This window comes from Drosophila melanogaster, chromosome 3L (genome assembly GCF_000001215.4).
Source record: "Drosophila melanogaster chromosome 3L".
Taxonomy (NCBI): Eukaryota; Metazoa; Arthropoda; class Insecta; order Diptera; family Drosophilidae; genus Drosophila; species Drosophila melanogaster.
The window spans coordinates 4509916-4532856 of record NT_037436.4 but is presented as its reverse complement, the minus strand read 5'-3'; the positions used below and the strand labels follow the sequence as shown (position 1 = coordinate 4532856).

The window sequence follows — 22941 nt, the reverse complement described above, 5'->3', positions numbered from 1 at the left end:
CTCTTTTTTTAACTCTTTCGCGGGATCTTCAGACCCTTCAATAAGCCAATAAACTGCAATCATAAAACACATTTTTTAGGGGCATTAAATACATACATTTATTGTAAAAGTTGTTAACGACAGTCGCATTATTTTTATTAGTTCATAAAAACGTATGCTTTTTTTCCAGTGCAGAACTTATTGCTTTAATTAATTGCATAAATACAAGATCTGTAGGTTAACTGGCATCTTCCAAAATACATTTTAATTGGGTTTATGTTACTTATTTTACACCCTGAGGTCAACAGGTTTCTGCAAATGCAACGATGTAAAAAGTAAAAGGGAATAATTTTAGTAGTGATTAAGAGCAACAACAAGCTTGATGGAAGGGAAATGTTAATCAGGTACCAATTACTAAGGTAACTTGTAACTCAATTTTACTGAAGATTCATTTTATTTAATAAATGACGTAGTTATAGAAATCTAAGTGTTAATTTTAATTTTTAAATAAATGGGTTTATCCTTTCCTAATTAAACCATTTAAATTCCCAACGGTTCGGTGTCCACATTAGGTTCCCCAAAACTCCGGCAGATGGCGTTGCGGTATAAAGCTACCTGTAGCACCTGTCTCGCTCACCTGCAAAAGCTCGGCTTTCGCTTTAAGCTCTTCTTTGGAAGCTTCGCTCATCCGATCGCGCACCTTCGCTCAGTTGATTCGCGCAACTTGAGGCCAACAGTTCGAATACGCGATACGCGCGCATGCGATTTACCGGCCCACGCAACCACCCCCCGCCTTCGAACGAGAGCGAGCGAGAGGCAGATAGAGAAACTACTCCACGCTGCTTGCCAAACAAAATAAAAAACGTTGTGGGTGCTGAAACGAAACCGAAAATCCAAAAAGCAGAAGAAACGCACGAAATTCATAAAAATACGCGTATTAACCAAAAAAAAAGCTGTGCATCTGTGTGTTTTTTCGATATTGTGCGTGTGTTGAAAGAATACTAAAAAGTTGACAAGTGCAGAATGAAAATCATAAACAAAATAACCAGACGACGGGCAACAAGTTTTTTTGCGTAGAATCCAACGACGGGCAAAATTCCCAGTAAACAAGCCAACCTGCCGTGTGTTTTTTTCGTTTTTGTTGTACAAAGTATATTTGTTGCAACTCGTTTCGGTTGTTGTTTTCACAATTTGTTGTTGTCAAAGCCACACAAAGCGGGTCAAATGCATAAATAAATGAATGAATCGAAATGAAATAAAACGAGCCAAAATGAAATGCGAAATGTTGTTATTATCATTTGGTCTGAAGCGAAATTAATTACAACCGTGCATTGTCATTGCTGAAATCCGAAAGATACGCATCTATAGCTCAATAAATGAAGTTTATGAAAAAAAGTCTTGGGTATCTTCCGCTTTTAATTTGGGGATGTATTGCCATCCCGCTCTTACTGAAAAGCTCTTCAAATGAGTCTATCTGCTAGATGCGTTTGCACCTGAGCACCAGCGGATCGCCTTCACCAATGGCAGCTAAAGTGAGTTCAAAAAAACAAACCCCGAAAAAAAAAACACCAAAAACCCCTCAGAAATCGCACTAAATCAGTACCTTAAAAACTGACCATCTGCATGGTGCAAACTGTCTTACCAATTCGGTTCTCACGACACAAAATCATAGTACAAACACCGTACAGCGACACCTTTGAACTTTAAAACGGGAGAGTGCAAAATCAGCCTGGCAGCGTGTAACGGTGCCACAGCCGAAACTAAAGCCAAAAGCAAACAGACATCAATGAGCAATTCGAAAAAACATAATAAAACTTTACCCAAAAAAAAAAAGAAACTCCAGCTAAAACAGACCGCAACCGGGCCCACAAAAAAGGTTTCGAGCAAAAGCAACTGTTACAGCACCAGCACTGCACTCGATACGGTGGAATGAAAAGCCTTCAAATTGCTTTCAGAATTTCCAAGAATTAAACGGTAGAAATTAGTCGAGGTTCGGGATTTTTCCAGAATTTTGTACAGCTGCTGCCGATAAAAACGGTTACTTAACACTATTTTTAGAATCCAGTAATGTGTTAGCAATATAATTTTGGTCTAATTACTTTTCTAACGACTAATTCCTTGAAAGTAGATTCTCTAGTTTTATGAGAATACAGTGGTCAAGTTTTCCTAAAAATCTTCCCTACTATAATTTTTTAGATTTATTACAATTTGAACTTCACAATTTTATCTTTGCGAAAATGAGGAAGTTACCAAGTGGTGCAAAATATTTCCCAAGATAACTTAAAACATTTGACTTAATGACGAAGATAAAAAAATTATTTAAGACCTAGACTTTCAGAGACCATTAAGCAGTTTAAATAGAGTTTTCAAATACCATCTAGCCTTGAAAACATGTAATATTTTTGGCTTAAAAAAATAGTGTGATTTATTTTATGTTATTCACAGAACAAAAACAGAGAACTAATAAAGAATATAGATAATGTTGACAGCTGAGGCCTTTGTTTCCATTTCAGTTTTTGTTTCTGTTTCTTTTAAGATTTTAATTTATTTTGTAATGTTCAGGGGATTTTCCGACCAATTTATAAGCAGCACCCACTGTATTTTCAGACCGCGACTGCATTTAGTGGCCGTGTCTCTAACTGTAATGGACATGGACTGTCGCGGACCATGGCGCACTTGTCGCAAAACTGGTTTAATCTCGCATTTTGCTGGTTCTGTTTTTGTTTTTTGTAGCCAATATGAGTATTTATTAATGGCCCATGCATTTTTCCATATTTTCCTGCTGACCTCCGGCAATCTGCAGGGGCAAAACGGAATCACCTTGCCGTTCTAATTTGCCAACTGCCACCGCGAGTTGCAATAAGTGGAGCGTGGCTAATGTGGGGATTAAAAAAGGCCAGGGGTCGAGCTCATTAGCTGGGATCACCAGAGATCGGGGGAGCTGGCCCAAGGGACCACGCCCCCATGTGCACGTATATGTATGTATATTGTTCGCCCCCAAGGGAGTCTACAAGTAGAACTTTGCCCACCGCATTGTTGGCAGCTTGTTTAACATTTAAAAATAAACTTATCACAAATCGTGTAAGCGCAGAGACAAAAACACAAATAGCCAACAACGAAACTGTGTGAACATATTTAGCTCGAGTGCAAATTGAAAAGTTGTTTGTCCGGCCGCAGAGTTGACCATAACCATAACCATAATACGGTGGCAATCCGCACCGAATGATGGTTACTAGAGAAGCCACCACATCGGACTGTCTGTGCTGCCAACTGGCAGCTACCAACCGATCAGCAAAGCGGATTGAAGATCGAACCCAGTTGGTAACCGGACGCTGCAGCGGTGCATCGCCAGCTAATTGCATTTGAAATGGATGCTAACGGAGCCGCTAATGTGCCGCCAATGGAGCATTAAGCTGCTAGTTAGTCGCCACTTGTGGGTCTTCGTTATGCAACCAGTGGTGCAGTGATTTTTTTCGGTTTCTGTTTGTTTGCTGTTTGTAACTGCCGGCAAAGCTCCTAATGACTCACCACAATCAGCGGTATGCGAAATGGTAGCGATGCGGGGAATGGCTTACTTAACCCAAACTTTTAATTTATAATTTGAAATATTTTCTTTAAAAATTAACCACTTTTGAGAGTATTCATCTCTGTAAGTCCAGTATTCCGAGTGTCTACTGTTTGGACTTCAGACGGCTCTATTCTGGGGAACGGCGCAAGTACTTTGCTCTAATTAGTAAATGCAGGGCAGCTTGCCGTGTACAGCCGTGAACAATTTTATGGGCATTTTTGCATTAGGTTCGGGCACTTTTGCAAATTGCGCACCGCACAGACTCCTACTCGATGAGTCATGGGCGCGTCTAGAAATTCCAAGCGAAATCGGTCACTATATCACTTCCCCCCGATCTCTTTCATCAGCAATCTCCATTAGCAAGCATTATAAACTCTATAGAGTTAACTTCAATCCGCCTACGCGTCTTTAAAGGCGGCACCTTAAAAGTGCACAATATAAGGCAAATAGAGTCGTATGAAAGCCTTGAGCTTGACAAAAGAATAAGCAAATTGCAATTTAGGAGGGGTCAGACTGTTGTCTTTGTGGGAAGTGCAGCTAAACACTCCCTGTTCCACTTGATCCCACTTGAAATGAGATGGTACTTAATTTAATGGGCATGAAATAACATAATAAAATAATCTATAAAAAGCCATGTGAACAGTAGAAAATATCCAATTACTTCAGCTAGATAGGAAATTTCATTCACTCTTACGAATGCATAGCTACCCTGCAAGTTTGGAAACCGGTGCTCTCGAACAGTTATAGCGGTTAGTGTGCCAAAGGCGCATTATCTAATCCGAACACCTAATTGTCTCACTAGCGCCGTTTTCAACTGATCACACACACTTTCCACAGCCATCGGCCACTGCCACTTGCGATTTCCTTAGCCTTTGCATAACCACACACGCAAGTCTCCCATCGCTATCCCCAATCCGAAGCTATATTCCCCGGATCCCATTCGATTCGTACACTCTATATTGCCTGACCGCAAACTGCAAATTTGCCTTAATGACTGCGTCGGCACGTTAACTGTCATTTTCAATCAAATCGCTCTGTATATAGAGGTATATCCATTGGTTGCCCCCTCCTAACGCGATTTTAAGTGCAGCCCATTAGTTTTCAGCGCTATTTAAAAGTCTTGCACAAACGGAGATGCGGATTGAATGTTACCAATCATCCAAATGTGCACCCTGGGGGAAAATTTTCAATGAAATGCTCCAAGTGGGAGGCCGTGGCTTGAAGTTTGCCGAATGTATTAGCCAATCTCGCTCGATGTGAAGTATCGTTAAAAAAAAACCCGTAAGCCGACCGAAAATAGCTGACAAATATTTGCGCACTTTGGCACATAGCAGGGATTTGTAGATTCTGCCTGGTTCCGAGAACCAGACGTGTAAAAATCCGCCTGGCAAAAATGATTATAGTGAGTGGGCCAACAACAATGGGGCATTCTTACGTACGTGAGTTCGCAGAGCCATAAGTATATTACTGGGTTCAGGGTTAATTATTCTATTGCACGCTCGGACTCAGCCTCAAAATCAAAATCAGACTCAAGCTCGGCTTAAAACTCGGAACCGAATGCTGTGCTGTGGGTGTATAACTAAATTATGCATTATTTGTATTATTAAATTTGTCGGTAGTTATACAAACAGCATGCACACACCGTCAAAAGCTTTAGTTACTTAATATTTATTCTACATAATTATTTCATTATCCGAAAAAGGAAGTTGACAACATCTGATGTCGATTTTGTCATGCGTGGCTTGGATTTTAAAAACTTTTGAAGACGACTTCACCTTCATGGTTGACAAAATGGTCGAACTGTTCAGCGAGACTAAGCAAATTTGCGTCTAATTTTTAATGAGTTCATAAGCTTAATATCTATATTTTTCCTAAGAAAGTGAATTTGTGAAAGCATTATGTGATGCACTTAATTTCTTAATATTTTGAATATTTTAGTTGATAGATGTACTTACTAACAACTTTATCTTCAAACTGGTTAAGATGACCTTTGTAAGTGTTTTGTTACACGATATAATTAGCTAACAGTCATATGATTTCCAACTATTCTACTATCCACTTTAATTATGGATGAGATGCGGCATTCCTGAAATACATTGATACTTCCTTAGCGCCTCTCAATCAGCATATTGAAAAATTGCTAGTTGAAGTTTATCTTAGGTAATTTAGTACTCTTAGGAAATTAAAGAAAATACTGTTAATAAAATAAATATATAGCACTTGTTGAGATTAAATACTGCATTAATCTATAAAACCCTATTCCGTGCTTCCACGAGATTAAGAAGTAATCCAACTGCTAAGCTCCTCTTCGGTTGCATTCGAGTTGAGTGATTGCAACAGAAACTGGCAATCAAATTTGCATTTACTTTGCCCGCGATGTTTTGTTTTACGGGTTGTTTATGCGATCCGCAGATCGCTCCTGGCTGATAAAATCGGCGGATTGATAAACATTTTTAACTGGCCGTGTCGTGTCTTTGCTCGTCCACGATTTTCCAACGGCAATTTGCATGTTTAATCAGCTGTGGCCAAGTTTAACCCATTGTTCGCCACAATACTATAGAAAAATGGCAATAACAAAGCCGCAGCATCACACGATCGGTTGTGTGGGCGTTTTAGCTGAGATGAGGAATTCTATCTATCTGTCTATTCTATAACGATCAGAAATTCTTTCGCACGCCGAGTTCAAATCCCCTTTGATTTCGCGACTGCGCACTTTATCAATCATCGAAGGAATCAAAGAAGCAGCCCGAGAAACACTCCAAAACTCATCCAATTGTAAGCCACTCCACAAAATATTTCCTTTCATTGTCGAGACGTTGATTGAATTTGAGAGCCAACATGACAAATACAAAATATGATTCTAAGCTGATTTTTTGGCAATTAAAAATGAGGGTACGCTCATGAGCTAGTAAAAAATGGGTAAGAATGGATATTACTGGTTTTTAGATATTGCCACATAAAAACATTTTATTTTCTGGGGCTACAAATATGAAAAAGCCGGCAAATAACATTAACATTAACATGTAGTGTTTTTATTAATGAGTATCTTTAGGTCTAAACACCTTTATGTCGTTATCTCACTTCTTTGTAAACGTACTGCGCGCTTTGGCAGTTAAGTTTAGAACGCTGATGTTATAACAAATTAACAAAAAAAAAAATATTTAATCATATAAAAACGAGCGCGAACGAGCGAGTCAATGGCATTTCTTATAATTAAACTGGGAGCGAACTTAATGAGCAAAGCTACGAGGCAGGTACGAAAAATCTTTTCGAATTATAGCCAAATTACTAAAAACATATAATTAAAAAAAAGACTATCACGGGTCTGTTCTTTGTGATCACCACCATGATCATCATGCAAATCTCTTTCTTTTCGGCTTTTCTTACATGACATCCTGCTTGGCTCAATTAATCATGGGAACTGCCGATGGCCAAGAAAGAAGCTTATGATTATTTTTTGTTGGCCAACGAGCGTTGAACTTTCGCCCATCTGCTTTGGCCGTCTACTAGAAAGGTTCACCAAAATAGAAATGCTATGTGTAGCTTTGTCTCGTTCGCCACAATATAATTCATCAGCATAACAAAGAATTAAAAACTTAAGTGAGGGTCAAAATGTGGACACATCATCCGGCCCTTAAAGTCTTGAGCATATTTTTTTTTCTTTTCAACCAAACATTACGCAAAGCAATGCCGCACCCAGGCATGAAGGCTTCTTGTAGTCGCTCGAGTTGAATGGCAGTTTATGCCGCATACCAAATCGAGTGAAATTGTCAACGTAATTTTGCGCAAGACTCGCCAAAAAGGCCTCTCGAACACATTTTTAATTGATTCCTCGCCAGGCAATGACACACATTGCTATAAAAATTCATAGTTGCTTATGGTTTAATGGCTAACGAAACTGACAAGTCCCGCGTACAACAGGGCGTATGCGTGATGTGGCTTTGCCTTTAGCTTTGGGCTTTGGGATTTTTATTGATCGGTGAGCCAGACCGAGCTGAGCTCGGCGACCTCAGTTATCACTCTTACTTACCGCGAATTATAATTGATGTTTGCCCATGCGATGGCCAAGTATACATACACATAGCTTATTTTTTAACGAGTTTCTGGGGGCTACCATGTGGGGAGGGACCTTAGAGCGGCCTAGTGTCCTAAGTGTCATAATTTGTTGGTTAAGCTGCTTCTAGACTACCAAACTTATGGTTTCATTTGACAGTGGAAATATTTTTGATACCTTATTGGTTTGCGCAGAGTTAAGAAACAAATTAATGAGTCTGCTTCGGTGTTTGTGTGCTATAATTTATGTCTGACTTACACTACGTTGGTCTTAGCTAATAAGTTTTTTTCTGACCAAAAAATAATATATTTAGCCGAACTATAATGGCCAATTGACCAATTATGAATTTCATTGTTCAGTTTGCCCTAAATAAAAGCCCAAGCATTATACCCAAACGCACTGGACACTTGGCTCAAACCCGTTTAGTTCCCCCTTTTAAGTGCATTTTCTCTCCCAATGATTTTTGCCGCATTTTCCCTGACTGACTATTTCTGTACAAATCACCAACATTTCACTAATGCACTCCGATCTCTCTTCCGACATTTGCAGCAAAAGGCAGGCGTACGATTTCCCAAAGCCGCAGCACAGATAAGTCGACAGCACGACTTGAATTATTGCACGCAACAGCAGCAGCAACATCAACTTGGTGGGGCAGAGAAAGAGGAGCCACAGTAGGCAACCAGAAGACGCAGCTTCATTCTACAAAACAATTGTGGAAAAGTGGAAAATCCGCGCGCGTGTGTGTATGTGTGTGTCGGTCTGTGCGAAAACGAACAATAGAAAACCAGATAGAAAATCAGCAGAGAAAACAATCAGCCAAAGCAGCACAGCCAGAGCAGCAACTATAATTTTAGTACTTTTGTTTATATTTTTTTCTCGCTATTTGGTGTATGCTTCGGTTACGATGTCGTTGATGAAAATCCATCGAGGCAATGAATCATTTTGCAGTTGCTGGTTACTGTTGCTGTTGCTGGTGGCATTGTTGTTGGCTGAGGCGATAGTGGCAGCGGCAGCGGCAACATTGAGCGAAACGCAGACGAATGCAACTAATGGTGCAATTAGAGAGCCGCCTGTGCAACTGCAACTGCAACAGCAGCAACTTCAACTTCAATTGCAGTTGAATGCGACCGCCGGCGACGGCGAAAGCCGAAATTCAGCGGAAATTTTCAGCCCCGGCGATGTGGGTAAGTTTTCTAGCCAGTAATATACACATACGAACACTCCAACACACTCACATTCGGGCAACAAAAAAAAATTGCCAACTAGCCAAAATAAATCTATGCCAATTATTGACCAACTGCCAGCAGACGAAACAACAATCGCCGTAGACGCTGCAACATTCGAGTGGAAACTGGCTAAAAGCTGAAAAACAATTGGCCGGGCCAACGAATGTGGCCGAAGAAGCGAAGAAGGCTCTAACTGCAGGCCACTTTTGCTCTGGCATTGGCCAATCTTTTGCATTTTGAAAGCCAGAAGTGCTTGTCAACCAACTTGATGTTGTTATGAGACACAAAGGAATGGTTTTTTGGGACAGTTTGCCTGCATTTAATTGTATGTCTTTGCTTTGGATACATCAAATCGATGTATTGTGCATATAATTTCAGTAATGAGGCTTTTAAGAAAGTTTTTTTTTTTTATTTTATCAAAAGATTTACCGTATAAAAACATCATAGTAATCGATGGTACATTGAGAAACTACATTCAATTGACTGTCTTCCTGAATGAATTTATTAATAAATAAATATATGTATAAGGATATCGTCATTATCTGTTATCCACATTAATAATCAATCACTTTTATAAATATTAGTAATTAATTTTAGAAGGGTCCCGACCAAAAGTGTGACCCTTTGGACTCCACTCGAGCTTATTGATTCAAGATGCCACCGCAAAGATAGCCCACAAATTGTGAGGCCCTATTGAGTTGCAACCGTCGAAAATATAATATGAAACGGTTCTGCAAGGGCAAATGTCGAGGTGAAGATAGCTGTAGCCTTTCATAAACGCTTGTTAAAAAGGCTGCAAGTGATCGGCGGCCAATGGATTGATTAGACCGGCTATTTTGTTCATGGCTGCCCCGCGGACACTCATAAATGTAAACAGTAATTGTTATTTCAATTAAGTGTTTTCATAAACAATTAAGTTTGGACTTGGCTGTGTTTCTCGAATTCTTCGCGGCGTGGGTGTTTGAAATCGAAATTGAAATTGTGTTTCGCATTTAAATGTGAATTCAATGGACGACATAAGTGTGTTTTTTATTGGAACAAAGTGTTAGGCCTAGAGTTCCGAAATTCCAAAGCGAAAAAAAATGAAAACACTCAGATTGTCCGCATCTTTATTCATGAACTCTTTGTTTGGCCTGAGACTACTCGGATTTTTTATTGCGGCCCAGAGCTAACTAAACAAATGTTAATGCATTTTGATTATGCTTAATTTATGCCCGATGAATGGGCATAATTTCGGGGTTTATTTTTTTTTTGTTTTTTTCCTTTTGGCCACTCGCTTACGAAATGCAATTTTTCAGAGTTGAACTGGCCAGTTGTAGGTGTCGTTTGCTGGCCACTTGAACACTCGAGATACTTGGCCAAAAATATCAATATTGGTGTGGCTCGGTCTCGGTTTAAAAAAATTTGTTGTGTGCTCATTACGTTTACCTGTTTCTTTTTGCCTTTATTTTATTTTTTTTGGCGCTCTGAGACCTCATGTGCGTTCATTGCGTAATCCCACTCGTTTAGCAGACGTAGTGAAGCTTCAAGTTTTGAAGAAGAGGAGCCCGAAGAGCAAATCTGAAAAGTCAACACAGAGAGCCAGCCAGCCAGCCAACCAACCAGTCAGCCAGCCAAGTGCATTCGGGCCAGGTCTGCAGATGCAGCTGGGGGATCCAAACTCGGTCTATACCCGGGCGTATACGCAATATGAGGGCGTGCATCAATGTGGGAACGAATAAAAAATGGGAAAACTACCGAGAGAAAGAGGCAGTGGAACAATCATTGTTTGCCGGAGGTAAAAGCCACTGCAACTGCTCAAATATTTAGCCCTTTCACGTTACCCACTACCGTATTACGTACACTGATTCGGGTTTTGAGTTTACCCCAGCTTTTCTGCTCCCAATATGTTATAACAAATATTCAATCAAAACATTTGCTCTGTTTATTGTTCCATCGGCTCGAAACTCACATGTGTAAACAGCTTGGCGAAGCACAGATATCGATTCATTTATAATAGATCTTCGTCACGGAACTAATCGATGGAGTGTAGGGTTCAGTTGAGCCGGATGGCAAGGCCAAGAATTATTTACATATTTGTTTAAAATTATGTAAGATTCTCTGCGGGGCAAACGTTGAATAAATATCAACAAGGTAGAGAACTGAAATAACTAACATAAGGAATGTGGAGTGAGAATTAAAACGTGTATTCCAGTACTATAGTAACTACAAGCGAATAATTTGATTGGTTTTATAACCATAGTTTGGCCATAGTGAATCCCCTAATATGATTCGGCTAATCTAAGATCCTCAATTTTCGTATTTTGCTTAAATTTGCTTGTTCATAATAATTGCAAAGCGAAAATGAAATGCAAATATATTCAAATCATGTTATACAATTGCCGAAAAAATATTTAAATTGTTAAGCAAAGTATTTACTTTTTTATTTCCTGGATATTTACATTAATTTCGCATGGTTTTTGCCTTTCAATTGAATTTAATTTGAAGACCCAAATTCGCATTCGGAGTTGGTAACTCTGTGGTTGGTGGTAACTTTTTTTTAAGTTCGGCTAGGAAAAGGAAATAAAACGCGCAATTTGTGTTTCGGTGGCCACGGCGAATTTCAATTTAGTGTGTTTTTGCCTTATTTTTTATATAAAGTGTTTATAATTTCTTTTTCATTAGCTTTCGTTGCGAAAAATGTGGCCAGCGTGGTTAGTTTGTTGAACCTTCCCCTGGTCTCAGGTCCATAATTTTGTTAATTTCCTTGGCTTTTGTCTTTCGCTTTCTTGTGCATTTAGTTTTTTTTTCTTTTACGTATCGTATGCGTGATTAATAGTAAAACTGGTGGTGACCCAAAACTTTGGGGAAAAGGGTTACGCAACTGTGATGATTTACCGGGGACTTAATTAAAATCCGTGGGACAAAAGAAAGCGGCCAAAAGCTAATGATAGGGGGTGGTGCAAAAGTCGTAGTAGCTTACGTTGCGTAAATACTTGGATGCGACTGATGAACAAAGTGATGAACATGTGCCACGCCCACTCCATTTGCAACGCCTCAATGCACAGCAACGTGGGGTATTGAAAACTTTTGCTGAATTCGCTAAGCCAAACAAAAAAACGGAAGCCATGGTAAGAAGAAAAAAAAAATAGCGATATAAAAAATCCTAACAAATCATGAAAAACAAAACTTTGTAATTATCCAACGTTGCAGGTCGTATTGTTGTTCATTTAACATATGGGGCTCCCATTTAAAATGGTAAACTAAAGTGGAAATCGCTCGCTGAGCCGTAATTGCGCAATTAAAAGGTCAGCCCAAGCTTTTTTTTTTCACTTTGGGTGTAGTCTGTCAAGGCAGTTCGGGCAGCCAAGGGTTAAAGCCCAAAACCAGGAAGCCAACCGAGCCAAAACGGCAAAAAGCCATAGCCAAACCAACGCCAAAACGATTCATTTAGCGGCATTTCACGACAACTTCAGCTTCACATTCAGCTCCATTTCCGCATTGACATCCGCGATGCATTTTGGTTTGGATTTCTTCGTTTTGGCCCGGTGCGAGTACCTTTGCCATTTCTTTTGGCTTTCTCACGTCGTCGCTGGCAGCTGCACTTCCTGCATTTGGCTGCATTTCGCCGCACTTTTCAGCACCCACAAGAGTTGGCTGGCAGCGATGGCTCCTTTTTTGGCCAAAATGTCGAACCGGACAACTTTGAACTGGACTCAAAGCGGATTTATGAGTCCCGCGGGCATAAGTATATATTTGCTCATGCTGGTATATCCGTAAATTTATATATAAATTATTATATATTACAATATCCTGCTTTCACTTATATTAAAAAAGAGAAAAAAATTTATTGGAGTATGAGCATATATATGTTATTTTCAAAGTGAATTAATCTTTATTTAATATTTATATTTTAATATTGCGCTTTTAAATATTTTTCGAAATTTATATTTTTGTATATTTCAAATTACTATTGTCGAGAACTAATAAGAAATGCGTTTTTAGCGTTTTTTTTATTTATTTCTTTTTATTTTTAATGGTCATTTAACAAGTTCGCTGGTGTATTCCTTTAAGCCAACTAAAAAATAGCTTTTCTTTTGGGGTTTTCTTTAAAGTCCAGCAATGTTGACTACACCCCCGAGAAAACGGAATTCCCCGTTATGGTTAAGGAGCTATGCGGCATTTGCTGCTTTTTTTCGCGTTGCACGCTTCGATTTCACATTAGAAATGCTTTCGATTGGCGATCCCACTAAAAATAAAAATACGAAAAAACATGTCTTGCATGTCTGCAGCGCAGTGAGTCAAAAAACGAACAGCCAAAAAAAAAGAGCCGAAATAAGCAAACACGTTTTAGCCATGAACGTGGGACAGGATGGATAGGGTGCAGCAAATACTGCACGCTGCAAACGAAAGCGAGAAGCTAAAAAAAGCTGGGAAAATAACAGAGACAGAGCTGCAGAAAATTGCAACGAAAGCGGAGAAAGTTTTTTTTTTTTTGTTTCTGCCAAGGCGGCATTTAAAAATTGTATTTATGAACTGACTTTCGTATCGGTGTGAGCGGCTGTGAGTGCCTTTGTGTGGGTCTCGAATGCAGCAAGTTGTGTAAATACAAGCACAAATACCAGGCTAAAGGCCAGAAAGCAAAAGTAAAGTTAAGTTTCTGTGAATTGATGAAAGTTTTCAGCATTTACGCTTAATTTGCATCTGCGCTCGGTTTGGATGACTTTCTTTTGCTGGCCAGGAAACAAATAATATTAGTCAGAAAGCGATGAGTCAAGGTCAGAAAGTGTAAGTCTTTTCTGCTGAATACGTTGGCGTGAACAAATATGGAGCGAGGCTTTGGTATACATTTTACCAACCCATTATAAATTAATAAACTTGAACATCCAGTACAATTTTTTACGTATTTATTAATTCTTTGATTCCTGTGAAATTGTGAATCATGCTAACATCAAATAACTTATTAAAACGTATCATATATTTTCTGTACGAATTAAATTGCATTGAATTTCTAAGTCCACTAAAGGCATTGTTACTCTAACCTTCGGTCTGCAAATAATTACTTAATTTTAGTTTTATAAATTCCCTTCGAAAATCTATTTCCGTTGAATTCAAAGCAATGCAATAATAATTCACATTTAAACAGACTTTTAGATTTAAGCTGATTAATTTAGTTATTATTTATTGATATATAATATTTTGAGTTTTGAATCTGGGGAGTTTGCCTTTAATATTTGTGACAATTGATTTTACATATTTTAAACGTTTTATTAATTGAACTTAGAATAATAATTCTTGAATACGAATATTCGGTCTATGTGTCATGGCTGCGATCGGTTGAAAATTTCCAAATTTTTTGTCAATTTGGCAGGCTGTAATTTTGCTTTGGCGGCCTGTGCAACGGTGCGTATGATTGACATTTGTGTCATAGCCTCAGTCGCTCATTGGTACTTATGTGATTATGAATTTTCCGCTCATTGAATGGTATTTCATAATTCCGAATGTGACACCATTAAATAAGTTTAGACAATCGAATCAAACACAGCTGTCAGCACGATCAACTGCATTGCGTGAGCGATTGAGTTTCGTAGTATCTGTGTGTTTGCGAAGTTTATTTTCTGGGGTGTCGGTGTACTTGTTCGTTTGTCAATTAGCAATGAATAAAAAAACGAATAACAAACTGCAAAGTCAGCTGTCTGTCAGCCGCTCTGCCCACTCGTGTCCGTAATTCATTTTTAATTAAAAGTTCTAAACAAAAGTCAAGACATGCGATTCATTCAAGCGCTAATATACAACCCCCAGTCAACTGCCTATCTATGGCTTAGTTTGGCGTTTTATAATTCAATTGTACTTCGTACACTGCAAGAATCATCAGGGGATTGTAGTAGCAGAAAAAACTAACTAACTAATTTTAAGTTATTGTGTCAATAATATAAATATTGTAGTGATCTGGAGTGGTAATTGATTGAAAGTAATATTTCTGGGATTAGTTTCAACTTTTAGATTATCTTACGTACTATATATTTTTCGCAAGTCTAGCTATGTATTTATTGTTGCTTCGGTTGGGGTGGCATCTGTGCAATTATCGGTCGGGAAAGAGCGGAATTAGCCTTGATGGGCATTGTGTGGCTGGCGGAGAAGACTCATTAGCTGCCAAATAAACTTGGCTTTTTTCGACCAGAATCGCCCGTCGAACGGGGCGGGGTCTTCTCCATTGTAGTTTCTGTTTTTGTTGGAACCAGATGGGGCCGAAGTTCGATGGCGAATTTCGCAAAAATGTAGAAGCTAATGGTGGCATTAGTCACGCCGCTGCATCCGTTTGATGGCTGCTTTGTTCTCAGCTGGCTGGAGATTAATCACCTGCCAAAATGCTGCACAATTTTCGGGCATTATGTAAGCAGCTCGCCGAAAGTTAGGTAAACAGACAGCTTAGAATTCCCAAACCGATTACGCAGTTAATTTCTGTTCCGTCGCATTACCAATTATTTGCCAATTGTCGGAGGTACAACAAATATTAAAAAAGGGGAGAACCGTTTCTGATGCCCGACTTTGGTTAGTTGGCCATTGGTTTTGGCCCGATTCGCTTAACTTGGCTCGCAGCCGCAGTCGAAAAGATCGTGTATATGACCAAAATCAAATTAAAATTCCACAACGCATGCCAAGTGGCGGCGGCGTCGATGGCCACGATGGCAACGGCAGCATAGCTAATGCCAAGAAGTCGCACAGGCCAATCGATAAGTATTGGCCAGGCTAAGGCCTGGAGTTCCCTCAATACAATGAAGAAGTCGATCAGGGCGGAGTCAACATGTGGATACTCTTTCCTAGGTAGCTTTCCAATTTGTTTAGGAATGTAACATTTAAAATATATTTTCTTATATGTCACTCACTACTTTAAATTTCAATGCTATTTTTATGGTGTGGTGGTGTCATTGATTTTTGTATGCTTCTTAATATCAAGAAATTGATACATAGAATTTAGTTATAGCTCGAGTAATGTCGTAGGCAATCCAGTGCGCTTTAACCAGGTAATTTCCCTCCGGAAAGGGGAGTATTTTGGTTACCTTATTATTAACACTATGATATGACAACTTATCCAATACAATATCATGCTGAAATAAACATAATATGAATACTACTTTATAAACTTCAGCTATACCTACGTTATAGGGACACGTGTGATTAAAATTGGAATACTCTTTGAAAATACTGTAAAAGTATTCGATTATTATTAATGATTAAATGGATTAAAATACTAGAAAATCAAGTAAAATAAAAATCCTTGTTAAAAACTAAAAACAAAAAAATAAGATATGTTCTTTCGATTTTTTATCTTTTCGTCCAGTTTGGATGTGCTCCAAGCTAGGCACGCAGTTGAAATACCTTTTGGTAGCATATAGACCAACAGATAGGCGCAGCCGATCCGATCCGTCTGTGACTGTGGCCAAAATGGCAGCGGACGGCTGCTTGGCGTTTCATTGAAGGCATTGCAGAGACGTGACGAGACGCCCAAATGGGTTGCACAGTGTTGAACAACCCGGCAGAATAGGCGACAAACGAAGAGTGGAAAACGCGGAGCGGCGAGTAAACGAGATACGACTTGGCCAAAACAAAGACAAATTGTTAGGCTAACAAGATAGGGGGAGGTGGAAGTGTAGTGGTGGTTGCTAGGGGGCCGAAGTGGCCGAAATGCGGCAGCCGGCGGTGGAAGCGGCATTTGCAACTTGTTCTAGCCTGGCCTGGCCGCGCTCGAGACGGCTGAAACTGAAATGCAACCTTGGCCTAAACTGCCAGCCAATGAACTAAATGTTTGTGAAAAACAGCAGTGTTTGTTTGCGTTTGCCTGGCATTGTTTTGCTTACCATTTTGGCAACGCGAAAATTAAACAATTGTGCAAGCAGCCGCTTGTAATTGTTTTGCCCGATGCCGCGGGTCAAAGCAACAGCATGGATTTAGGCCCATTGCTCAATTCGGGCTTTAATGACCAGCTGCCTGGCCAGAGGCACATAGAACATAGAAACCTCGGGGCCATTAGTTAATTAACTAGTTGGAGCAAACTGCAGTATAATATCATAGATATGCGTTGAACCAGTTGGGCAAGGAGCATTTTGGCCAACTGATTAATGGCCCAAAGAGTAGCCTCGTTTCTCGAGATGATCATGTTGCCGCCGATGGCAAAAGATGCTGTATGTCTGTTAATAATGCAGATGATGATGGCGATGATGATTGTGGCCGAGTCGGCCTTACCCTAGGCAAAGTTCGCATTCCAAACGGGTTTCGTGCTCGCTGTCTTAGTCGCACTTAATTTCCATTTCGAGATTTGTTTTTCCAATATTTGTCACGATCTGGCGTCAAGAATGCCAGGCAGCCTACACTGCAATGAAAATTGATAAGGAAACGGGGTCAATTGTGGCACGCAACTTCAATGAAAACTTCATATATATTGTTCACAATTTTCTGCGATTTAGATTTCTTATTAAGTCTTTAAAAATATGTGTTTTTATAATTTCAAGAATTAATCATTTGAAATAAAGGGTAGTTGTTTGCTCTTAAGCTTACACATAATTAAAAGTTGTTGTTAGTAATTTACATTTAATTGTTATTTTCCTATACTGATATCAAGTTAATCTGAAGTTCGTGGGTATATTACTATTGTTGTTTGTCGTTGGATAAAAATCTTGGCCATCCAAGGTATTTATATAATCTACTCAATCATTTTGTAACGTGTAAGCTATAAAGGCACTTTGAAAATATGCCAGCCAATCTAAGTAAATATTTTTCCATTCCTCTGCTTACAGATGTTGTTGGTGATAAACCCACTACTTATAGGCCCTCGGGTGCCAATCGACCCTCGATTGCACCACTGAATTCAGCTCAGGATCGCGAGAGGAAGCTGATGAATGTGTTGGCTGCTCGTCGCACCGCTCTGCATCGAGGCGGCTTCCGCACCAGGATAGGCACCACTGGACGAACTGCCATTTCACCGTCCGCGGCGGTGGAGAGCACCTCCAAGGCGCCCAGTGATCCCAGATCGGTGTGCATCCGGAATTGTACCAAGAACTTTACCCGCCGTACCACCGCCAGTTGCATGCGGCAATGTGCCAACTTCACCCGCATGGCCATGCCCTCGAATGGCAATAGTTCGGTGGTGCTAAAAGGTTCGGCCTCTTTAAAGGCCGCTGCTCCTGCAGGAGATCGGGATACAAACGAGATCCTCTTTAGCGACGAGTCCTCACACGGACTCTTTGTGGTGGCCAAAGAGCAAAATGGAACCCTAAACCATATTGCAGATGGCACTAAGCCAGCAGTGATGGGCAAGGGAATACCCAGCAAAACCAACTCAATGGAGGATGATGTTGAAGAGGAGGAAGATGAGCTGAAGCCATATGTCTACTTTGGAGCCAAGCTGCCACCCATACGACCGGGCGGTTTAACAATTAAAGCGGCGGAGGGCGACGACGACCATCCTCGCGTGCTTGAGGTTTCAGTCGCTCAGAGCACCACCCCCACTATAACTACAACTAGCACCACTCCTGCGCCAGTCAGCTCCACCAGACCCACTGCCTCGACTCGAAGGCCATTGACGCCTGTGGAGCGAAGTCGCAGTAAATACAAGTACCATATGAGGGAAAGGGGACTGGTGCCGACAGCTGCACCACCCCCAGCAGCACCACCTGCGCCACCGGTGAGTCGAACCAGGTATGTGGGTTCCGGAAGACCCACGGCTGGACTATCAGATTCCATTCAGGATCTCAAGCAAACCGAATCGGAAGTTGCCAAACCCGTGGTGCGTCGGGTGGTGCAAAAAGTATCGCCGTCATCCTCAACACCACTGATCATCACCGTACTAAGTGCCGAGGAGGAAACCACAGTGGGCCAGACGGAAGCTCTTCCAACAGATGAATCAACCACAACAACAAGCACCACCACAACAACAGAAAAACCTAGTACTACAACAAGTACAAGCACAACCACAACAACACCAGTACCAAGCACTTCAAAAAGAACAACCACAAATGCACCACTATCAACAACAAATACACCAACCACCACAACGAGTAGCACCACCCCCAGCACGACGACAACGAGCAGTACTTCGACCACTGTCATTCCCACCACAACGAAAGCGAATTCCATAATTGAAAAGGACAAGGAACTCATCAGAGCCTTGGGACCAGCTTTAACCCGAGAGATAAACATCGATGATGCGAATAACTTGATTGTATTCTGCAATAACACTTCCGATTGTGGGGTCACACCACGAACCCAGACTCAACCATCTCACACCACCGATTCCAGTCCAAAGATCCTTCGCACAACTGTCTTGACCTCCATAAGATCCACTGTACACCCGCGACCCACTAGTACCAGTACTACTACGAGTACCACAACCACTGCACCGCCAGCGGTGACTGCACCTTCCAATGAGGTCTACATCGGCATTGTGGAGTCATCTTCATCAGCATCTCCGGCGGACATTAGTTCAACGGTGATTGCAAATGAAAGAGATCTGAATATGGAGATGAGACGAATGAATCTGGTCACATTAGTGCTGGTAGCGGTTGGGGTGATTCCACTAGCTGCCATCATTCTCTATCTAGTGCGAAATTTTGTGATTCGACGAAGGGCGAAGCAGAGTGAGGTATTCGATGTGTGCATCACAGATCAGCAGCCCATAAGTCCGGTGAAGAAGGTGGATTCCAAGTATCAGGTCGATGATGATGAAGATGAGGTGGATCACCAGCACCACCAGCACATGCAGCACCATCAGAACCATCAGAACCATCAGAACCATCAGCACCACCAGGCCATGCCCATGTCACAGGCATCTCAGCGGGATGCGAACCACAATAGGTACGGCAACAACGATGATAAGACATCTCTGGCCAGCGAATTTCACGATTTCGAGCGCAGCAATATCAGGCTAAAGAGCCTCCTGGGCGAGGGAAACTTTGGTCAGGTGTGGAAGGCAGAGGCCGACGATTTGAGTGGTCATTTCGGAGCCACTAGAATCGTGGCCGTTAAGACTATCAGAGCCTGCAGTGCACAGGTGAGCCTCAAGGACGAGGCGAATATCATGCGCAAGCTGGGATCCCATCAGAATGTGGTTACCCTACTGGGTGCCTGTGTGGAAAGTGGTGAGCACTAATGGAAATTTCTTGTTGGGGATTATTCATAATACATTTTTAAAAATTCCTCTAGAACCCCACATGCTTATTATGGAGTACGCCATGAGGGGTCGTCTTCTGTCCCTTCTGAGAGCAGCTAGAAGTGCCACAAACATATTGCCAGCCTCCGTTCCAGGTGGTCGCAGTCTGGCGCCCTTATCGCCACGAACCTTGGCAGGATTTGCACTGGACATAGCCTGTGGAATGGAGTACATAGCAGGGAGGAGGGTAAGCAAAAAATCTTGATATAATCTATTAAACCCATATTTATTAACATTTAACCAAAATAGATTGTTCATCGAGATCTGGCCGCTCGCAATGTGCTCCTCGATCACAACGGCATGTGCAAGATCTGTGACTTTGGCATGTCCATCGATCTGGACGCCGAGCGAATGCGCAAGGAGCAGGAGAAGAATGCGGCGAATGATCTGATGCGCCACAATGCGCACAAGTTTAAGTTCGACTTCGGCAGTAGATACATCCTGCAGCACTGGCAGCACACTTTTGGTCAGGGTCAGGGCCAAGGTCACTGCTCCAAGGATCAGCCGCACGGGGAGAAAAAGTCGCATCATGGTCACGACACCATTGGCAAGCGACACGCCCTGCCCATCAGATGGATGGCGCCGGAGAGCCTGCAGTACCACATGTTCACCACCGAAACGGACATCTGGGCCTTTGGCATCGTCCTCTGGGAGATCGCCACTCTGGGTAGGTTTTTCAGCCCGTGAATGAAATGAGAAAAAGAAAAATGACCACTACTCTATTTCCGCCGGGTTTTTATAACCCAAGATATGAGAGTTGAGTGTTTCATTAATTCTGCAGCAAAAAATCTTCCCCTTTGAAGATGTTTTATCTCGATCTAAATGGTTTTATTTAGACAGAAATAACGTTTACATTGATCTATTCAAATTTAGAGCAATAAAAAACATCCGCTTGATCAACCTGACATTTAATCAGCCATCAATTCAAATTGAAATGGCAAAAGTATATTATGATAGCATTATTCTTTAAAAGAACCAGATTTTGTCTATGAAGTATATCGATTTACGATATATTAATGAGCATATTCTATTAGAAGTTGTTCCTAACTATTTTAAAAGCACATTTATATTTTAATGATTATTACACAATGATAATTTTAATTGTGCTTTGTTTTATGCGTGCAATTAAAAAAGAGACTTAAGCTCAGGCACGTATCAATAAACTTACTGACTGGGAATTATCAGTTGCTTTGAGGCTAAATTAACACATTTAAAAATAACTTTAATGTGAATATCGTTACGAAACTGTTTTCAGATTATTAAAGCATTATATTACCTTTTTGTATGTCTCATTTCAGGATCAACACCGTACTCGCAGTTAACGGGACGCGAGGTTATCCGCCGGGTGCCGCAGGGTCTGAGGCCCGATCTGCCCAAGGAGAGCCGGCACGAGTTCTACAACCTGATGTCCCGCTGCTGGCACAAGGAGCCGCACATGCGACCCTCGTTCGCCCAGTCCAGACTAGAGATCACAAGGTCACTGCACAAGTGGGTGGACGACGACTCAGCGGCCTCGGATTACATGGACGTGAGCGGGTTTAGCGAGGATCTCGAGCACGGAGTGGTGTACTTCAATCACCGGATCTCGGAGTTCGAGTGCGAAATATGACGCTGACTGAGCCAACCCCTACCCGGTCGAGGAGCCACCAACTAACTGTGCATCTCAACCAATCCATCCACAACTCATCCACCGCCCACACATCTCTATTTGCCCACTTGTAGATCTTTCGAAATTCTCCTTCCTTGCGACGTCCTTGTCGAGCAGTATTATTTGTATTTTATTGTTAATTTTCCATTTCGAATGCCCCGGAAGTTTCTTTCATTGTAAATATTTATTTGTTGAGACAACAAAATACGTTCTAGGCCTTACGATTAATGAATGGCGCTACCTATGCTTAGTTTAAAGTTCGTCACTTAGTTCTTCTAGTCTGTATCTAAAATCCCATCTTCGAGTTGAGCTATTTCCCCTGGATGTAGCCAAGATTTGACTGCACAAAAGGAAACTTTGAAACCCCGTCGTCAGTAATAAGAAAATAAATCGTTGATTTAGGCGTGCAGCGCATAGGATCTATGTAATTGTATTGAAATCTAGCTATAGAATTGTACAAATAAATTAATTAAAGACGAAATATAATTATGAATATTACACCATTTGAATGCTTTTTTTATTTTATATAAATTTAAATGGAAATTTATTGTAGTGGCAATACTGATTATGATGTATTATGTTAAGCTAACATGGTGAAAACAGACGGTAAGCATTTCTGTTAATGCCTGTCTGTTATCATGTTAACTTTTATTTAAGCTTTCAGCTTTTTCGTTAGGTCTGGCTTCTCTTTACTAGTTCCAAAAAACTGGTTCAAAATAACTGAGCGCGCAATTCAAAAGAAAAATATATATATTAAAACAGTACAAGCACTTAATTTGGTTTTTATCAATATTTTGATAATTTTATAATGTATTAAAAAATATATATAGATCTATTGGAAGATATTTGAACCAAATTAAGTTTTGGAGATATTATTTGCATTATGAAATAAAGTCTTAATCTGAAACTTATTTAAAGTTTTAATAGTCGTTTTTCCACAATCATTGAATTAATGATTATTCGTATATTTGTCGAACCATATTTTTATGTAAATCCCCTGCGGGTACTTTACAAATTTAAAAGTTGTTGAAGACAGATGACTAAATTAAAAACCGGAATTGTTTTGGCCGAAGAGTTTTCATCGGACAAGAATAAGAGGCGTAGGAATGCATAATTATAACTTATACGGCGTGTTTTTCGAATATTAAACTGAAATGCGAACTTAAAAGGCAAACCTGATTATTTTCAATGTCAATGTTTTTATGCACTCGACAAATATTCCAAGAGCAAGTGGACTATACAAGATGCAGGCTAAACAATCGCCAGATGAAATGACAAGAC

The 22941-nt window shown here is 40.6% G+C and overlaps 1 protein-coding gene across 1 annotated transcript; it reads left to right on the top strand.

Moving 5' to 3' along the window:
* Positions 1 to 711: 711 nt before the first annotated feature.
* Positions 712 to 22159, top strand: Tie (Tie-like receptor tyrosine kinase). The gene is made up of 6 exons (NM_079204.2): positions 712 to 1511; positions 8151 to 8785; positions 17602 to 19941; positions 20006 to 20199; positions 20262 to 20679; positions 21311 to 22159. The coding sequence occupies exons 2-6, from the start codon at positions 8347 to 8349 to the stop codon at positions 21619 to 21621; spliced, it is 3702 nt and encodes a 1233-aa protein (NP_523928.1). The 5' UTR covers positions 712 to 1511; positions 8151 to 8346; the 3' UTR covers positions 21622 to 22159.
* Positions 22160 to 22941: the final 782 nt, after the last annotated feature.